This window comes from Arachis ipaensis, chromosome B4 (genome assembly GCF_059453495.1).
Source record: "Arachis ipaensis isolate K30076 ecotype BB chromosome B4, ASM5945349v1, whole genome shotgun sequence".
Taxonomy (NCBI): domain Eukaryota; kingdom Viridiplantae; phylum Streptophyta; class Magnoliopsida; order Fabales; family Fabaceae; genus Arachis; species Arachis ipaensis.
Genome location: NC_142439.1, coordinates 32170943 through 32177943, shown reverse-complemented (window position 1 = coordinate 32177943; position 7001 = coordinate 32170943). Strand labels below are relative to the sequence as shown.

Genomic DNA, 7001 nt, shown 5'->3' with positions numbered 1-7001 from the left:
TCAATTTGAAGTCCATTGACGCTAACCCACTACTAAGCCAATTAGTAGGTAGGTTAGGACTTAGGGGTGGATGTGATCAAGCCTATTTGACATACTTCAAGTCTAGGAGTAAATGTTACGTACTTAAGGCTTCGAGAAGTAGACTTAATGGGTTGGCCTCTCATAATTGTCAATAATTGGTTTGTTAACTAGGATGGTGATCTCAAGTACCCAAGTCTTAGCCAAGATTTCTTTATTTTGCTTTCTTTACTTACTCACTCAGTTTACTTTCTTGCCGTCTCATAAACAAAACCCCTTTTTTACCCCATCATAGCCAATACGCATGCACTACATTGCTTCCTAGGGAGACGACCCGGAGTCTAAATACTCTGGTTATTTCTTATTTGGGGTTTGTTCTTTGTGACAACCTAAAATTTAATTTGATGTGAGAGTTGTTTGTTGGTTTGGAGCTATACTTGCAACGTAAATACTTTGTGAAATTTCTTACCGACAACAATTCTCGGTCATCAAAGCCATGAAGGCTGAGTTAGACTCACTTGCAAAACGTGAAATCTTTGGACCTGTAGTCTGTACACCAGAAGATGTAAAACCTATTGGATACCGATGGGTATTTGTGTGAAAACGAAATGAGAAAAATGAAGTTGTGCGTTACAGAGCTCGATTTGTAGCACAAAGTTTTTCACAAAGGCTCGGTATAGATTATGAAGAAACGTATTCCCCTGTAGTGGATGCGATAACATTGCGTTATTTGGTCAGTTTATCTGCATATCATAAACTGTATATGCATTTAATGGATGTGGTAACAGCCTATTTATACGGCTCATTAGATCGGGATATCTATATGAAAGTTCCTGAAGGACTAAAGATATCTAAACCATCCAATAAATATTTGCAAGGATTATACTCAGTTAAATTGAAAATATCTTTATATGATCTGAAGTAATCTGGATGAATATGGTATAATTGTCTTACTAAGTATCTGGCCAGAAACGGATTTAAGGATGATGATATCTACCCATGTGTTTTCATAAAGAAATCTGCATCTAAATTCATCATAATTGCTGTGTACGTTGATGATTTAAATATCATTGGGACTCTTGAAAAGATTCCAACAATTATAAAAACTCTAAAAGAAGAGTTTAAGATGAAAAATCTTGGAAGGACTAAATTTTGTCTCGGCCTGCAGATCGAGCATATAAAAAATGGGATCTTTATTCATCAAACAACATACACAGAGAAGATCTTGAAAAGATTTTATATGGATAAGTCACATCCATTAAGTACCCCAATGATTGTAAGATCTTCGGATGTGGAAAAGGATCAATTTCGCCCTAAAGAAGAAAATGAAGATATCCTTGGTCTTGAAGTACCATATCTTAGTGCGATTGGAGCACTAATGTATCTTGCTAATAATACACGACCTGATATATCATTTGCTGTGAATTTACTAGCAAGATATAGTTTCTCTCCAACCAGAAGACATTGGAGTGGAATCAAACAAATCTTCTGATATCTTCATGGAACGGTTGATATGAGATTGTTTTATCCATATGAATCCAAGTCACAATTAGTTGGCTATGCAGATGCTGGATACTTGTCTGATCCACATAAAGGGAGATCTCAAACAGGATATCTGTTCACATATGGAGGTACAGCTATATCATAGAGGTCCACAAAACAGACGATTGCTGCAACATCCTCTAATCATGCCGAAATACTAGCGATTCATGAAGCTAGTCGCGAGTGTTTTTGGCTCAGAATTCTGATCCAATATATTCTGTCATCATGTGGACTGATTGATCATAAGATAGCTCCAACTGTCCTGTTTGAAGATAATACAGCATGCATTGCTCAATTTAAAGGCGGATACATCAAAGGTGATAGAACAAAGCATATTTCTCCCAAATTCTTCTTCACTCATGATCTTCAAAATCAAGGGACAATTGATATCCAATAGATCCGCTCAAGTGATAATCTGGCAGATTTATTTACAAAGTCACTCCCAAAATCCTCCTTTGAAAGATTGGTACATGAGATTGGGATGCGCCGATTTCGAGACATTAAATGATGTCGGCAAGAGGGGGAGACTGTACTCTTTTTCCCTTGGTCAGGTTTTTTCCCATTGGGTTTTTCTTGACAAGGTTTTTAATGAGGCAGTCCTCATCACTAAAGGATATTGTACTCTTTTTCCTTCACTAAGAATTTTTCTCACTAGGTTTTTCTTTAGTAAGATTTTAACGAGGCAATAATCCTAAATGGTCATCCAAGGGGGAGTGTTGTGATAAGTTCAAAGGATGTGGATGCCCATTCATTATATGGGCGGATGATTTTCCCTATGAAGAATTGAAGCTCCCAAGCCAAACTAAAATTAAATGAAGTTTGGAATAGTCAATACTTTACCTCTATAAATAGTGAGGTCTGAGAGAATTAATGTACAACAACAAACAATAATAAAACAAATATTCTCTCTCTCTTTCTTATATACATTACAATATAAAAGCACTTCTTTATTTTCTCTTTTCGTATACTCTTAATATAGTATTAATATATTATTATCTTTATAGTAGTATAATACTATTGGTAAATACTGATAGTAGTATTTTTCTATTCATACTTTACTTTATTACCTCTTTCTTATTTATTTTACAACACTCTTCTAATTCTTGCAAGTAGGGAATTGTGTGTTTTATTCTTATCAATTTATTCAAGTCTTTTTTCGTTTCTTATTGCTAGTTCATTTTTCTTCAACCTCATCGATGTTATTCTAATTCTTATATTTTGTATTCTCATTTTTTTATGTCAATACGTATATAACTACTCATCTATAAATATATTTCTATTTTGACTGTAAGGTCCTACATCGGTTGGGGAGGGGAACGAAGCATGCCTTATAAGGGTGTGGATACCTCTCCCTAGCATGACGCGTTTTGACGAGTGAGTGTGGGGGGTTTCGGCTATCATCCCTATCGTCAAAGGCGAAACTGTGAGGCCTTGTGTGCCAAAGCAGATAATATCGTGCTAGCGGGTGGCCTGGGCTGTTACAGATGCTATCAGAGCCAGAGCCCGGATCGATGTACCAGCGAGGGCGCTGGGCTCCCTTAGGGGGGTGGATTGTAAGGTCCCATATCGGTTGGGGAGGGAAACGAAGCATGCTTTATAAGGGTGTGGATACCTCTCTCTAGTATGACGCGTTTTGACGAGTGAGTGTGGGAGGTTTCGGCTATCATCCCTATCGTCAAAGGCAAAACCGTGAGGTCTTATGCTCCAAAGCAGACAATATCGTGCTAGCGGGTGGCCTGGGCTGCTACATTGGCAATGATAAATTTATGTTTAAAAAAATTTAGAGACTAACTACAACATAAGCCAACTAAACTAATTCTCTTTAATTTTTCATTTTAAAATTTAAAAAATTAGAATGTAATTTTTTTTAACAGACCTATTTTTTAACTAATTGGCGGAAATTGGTGCTAGCTTGCATAGTCAAAACTCAAAAGTAAATTAAACGAGAAAGAAATAGTATCAAATATCAATTTTATTTCTCAAAATAAAATTACAGTTTAGTTTTTTAAGGGTGATTTTAAAAAAAAAATTAAAAACTCAGTCACTCTTCAAAAGTCTTTAATGAATCATGGGCTATAGTACAGTTTAAAGAGAATGATGAAATGTATTTGCAAATATTTCGTTTTTGCCAAAATTAATCAACTAATCCAGTACAAACTTAACAGTTAAGAATATTAGATTACAGTGGTTAGATTTATATAGAAAAATCAATCTAGTTGCTGCCTGGCTTTACGAAATTTCACATTTTAGAAGGAGATTGATTAGCAGAATTAGAACAAATCCCTGCTGTTCATTATGTCTCATTTATCTGATAGGCCACCGTGTTCTCTCTCCATTGCTCCTTATCCAGATATTTCTCGTAGAAGCTAACTTCTTTGTTCGATTTCACAAGCAATGCAGAAGTGCTTCTAGTGCCATAACGTGTCTGAGAATGCATATAAACAAACAAGTTTCAGCTTTGCACATGCAAAACCAGCACTAAATAGAGCTAGGAACTAGGAAGCATGAAAGCACGAGGAAAGTGTTGGTTAATATTTTACCAAATCCTCTTTGACAAAGATGGAACTCATGGGGCGTTCTCGTTCTGGAGGATGAATCCCAGGTAGCTTGCCATCCTCGTCCTTAATCGTGTTTGTCATTAGTTGCTCAACCATTTCTTTGATGGGAAATTCGCTTTCACCATAGCGATCAACAAGCTCCTTGAAACTATGGCGCAGTCGTTCTGCCTGAAAAATGAGCTCTGATTTCAGTTCGAGTTAATGGTAACTTGCATACGAAGAAATTCTCAAGTACTCGGACAAAAAGAAAATATGCAATGATCTAGTTGATATAACTAAATATAGTTGAGCTACTGGGATTTTGTACAAAAAGTTCAGAAATAATTTGAAAATCTTGCCAATCTGTGTGGATTTCTCAGTAACTACAATTACACAACAACAATTCAACTGTTTATTACCTTGGGCCAAGGAGCATCCAGGGCTGCATTTGTCAAGACATGAATTCCTGGTGTTACAGAAAAATAACCTGGCTTAGGCCTATTGAAGACATAAACCATGGTTGAGCTGCAAATATCAACACAAACTAGATTGAAGCCATTATATACATGTGCCTCTTCAACAATTTGCTCTGCAAACTCCTGAGGACTCTTCTTACTCTGTCATGTTGCAGTATTTTCATTTGTTATTTCTATAAATAAATATGTTAAGATTACGCGATGTAAATATGTAATGGATGATATAGATAACTGTTTAACTGTTATGATTTCCATACATCATTTCAGGTGTTTGTGTTGACGTACGGCATGTAAATGGCATAGCATAAACATTGGCAGCACTGTAACTTAATCTCATCAGAGTTAATTAGGAAGAATGCTTAGTCAGCAAGTTGCTTAGCATGGTTAGAAAACGTGAACCAAGATATTTATTCTATAGCTAGCTAGATTAGATGGTAGTATAAATAGTTAGTTCCCTTGTACATTTCAGTTTTCTAGTTCATCACTCTATGAATCTAAGAGAATTATCTCTCGCAAGCTCTATTTTTCTCGGCTTCTTCTTGCCCTCATGAACTAAATCACCAACATTTCCTCAGTTTGCGTAAGATATATAAATGAAGTTATTAGATTATATTTGAATTGGTACCATAAGAAAATAGTCACATGAATTTGCAAAGCAGCAAGATCTTAAGAAACAAAGTAACAAACAGATGGAGTGTGTGACCTGAAGGAATCGGAGGGGCAAGTCTCCCCTGGTCTTGGGTTCTGGAAGGCTTTCAACTTCCCTGAAATTGGTGAGGAAAGCCACCCTTCCATCTCTGGTGGAGCCCAACCATGTGCCACCGCCGAGCTCATCCCTTCCGCCCAATATAATGTCGCCGGCCCACCATCCTAACGGCTCTGTGGGCCTGTCAGCAATAAACAAATGGTTTTCGTTAGTCACCCAAGTTAAAATCAATCACATGTTTGTTACAAAAAAAGGAACCAACACAAGCACTCACCGGTAATAGAATTCGTCCCTGTTGTGTAAGAGAATGAAGGGGTATTTTGTATGAGCTTGCCACATGAACACTGCGATACACATGCCTCTGAATTTCCCTTTGTTGAAACTCACATCAGCTGCATCCAATGCTTATTTAACAATAACATCATCACCTGCAATTGTGATAATTTCTTATAAAAAAAAAAAAACAAAAACAAACAAGATAATTGAGTTCAGTAATGCGATTGTGAAACTGACCAGTGTTTAATTTGATACTAAGATAAAATCAATTTCCGAAAAAGTACCAAAAGAAAAAAGCATACAGATAAATTAGTAAGATACTTTCATACTTGCTTCAGGACAATTCAGATAACCAGTAATTAACCTTATCCAGATCCAATCCATCAAAAGATTTAATTTGCAAAAAGCATCACTGAAAAATCAAGCTCGTAGTCGAGGTTGATTTTATAGAAAATTAACATAATATAGATCATAAGCTTTCACGTAAAGATGTCCTTTGGCGCACACATATTTTTGGAGTATTGATCAAATTTCAAGCTTGAAACAATCAAATGTTCATAATATTGACTACAATTTCCAGATTAACAGAGTCATTAATAAACTGAAATAAGTTAATTCAGAAAAGGAATTAGATGAAATGGAGTATTTGCATATTGTGGATACCGAAGTAGATGTTGAAGAGGTAGCAGGAGGTGCGTGTAATTGGTGGAACGCTGAGAAGAGATCAAGAGCTCAGAACATTGAGAAGGGACACGAATTATTGGAATCTGGAACAGACTTTAGTTGGCCACATCCCTTTCCTTCTTTTTCCTTGGATTTATAGAGTATTTTTTTACTTATTTAATTTGAACATAGAACTAATGTATAAAGAGAGTCACCACTTTTATTGAAATTTGATTACCATTTAAATTGTACAAGAAAAATGAATAATTTTATATTTTTAAATATAATCTTAAATTATTAAAAATATTAATGATAGCTAATTGATAACTACAAATAACAAATTATGTTGATCTCTTAACAGTCTTTTAATGTAAAATTGTGTAAGATATTCATTTATTTAATAATACTCTACAACCAAGTTAATTATCCAATCAAATTGGTATAGCCTAATTTATATTCACGCGCCATTATTTTTAACTAACTTTTGACTAAACTTGCCATTATATATAGTTTTTTTTTCTCTATCGATTTTTTTTTCAAAATTTTTTTTTCATTTTCTATATTTTCTGCGTTCACTTCGTTCTCTTTTTTCTCTACATTCTGTTTGTTCTCTGTGATCTCTGCGGTATGTTTGTTCACGATCAAGTCTCTTTGATATGATTTGAAAATTTGGATTAATTTTTTTTTTCAAATCAAGCAGTGAAATTTGATTTGATTAGGTATTTCGTTTTCGAAGGCAATGAATGATGCAAGTCCAGACTATCAGTTGAACCAGAATGAATT

At 35.2% G+C, this 7001-nt stretch overlaps 1 protein-coding gene across 2 annotated transcripts; it reads right to left on the bottom strand.

Annotated features, from left to right (window-relative positions):
- Positions 1–3644: 3644 nt before the first annotated feature.
- LOC107639144 (uncharacterized) lies at positions 3645–6374 on the bottom strand. 2 transcript variants are annotated; one of them, XM_016342576.3, is made up of 6 exons: positions 6219–6374; positions 5554–5725; positions 5277–5460; positions 4517–4714; positions 4101–4286; positions 3645–3985 (listed from the first exon to the last, which is right to left on the bottom strand). In XM_016342576.3, exons 2-6 carry the CDS (start codon positions 5634–5636, stop codon positions 3854–3856), a joined length of 783 nt encoding a protein of 260 aa, XP_016198062.1. In that variant the 5' UTR covers positions 5637–5725; positions 6219–6374; the 3' UTR covers positions 3645–3853. The 2 variants fall into 2 exon arrangements, with proteins under 2 accessions (XP_016198062.1, XP_016198063.1); XM_016342577.3 differs by having other exon boundaries at positions 5554–5707; positions 6219–6368.
- Positions 6375–7001: the final 627 nt, after the last annotated feature.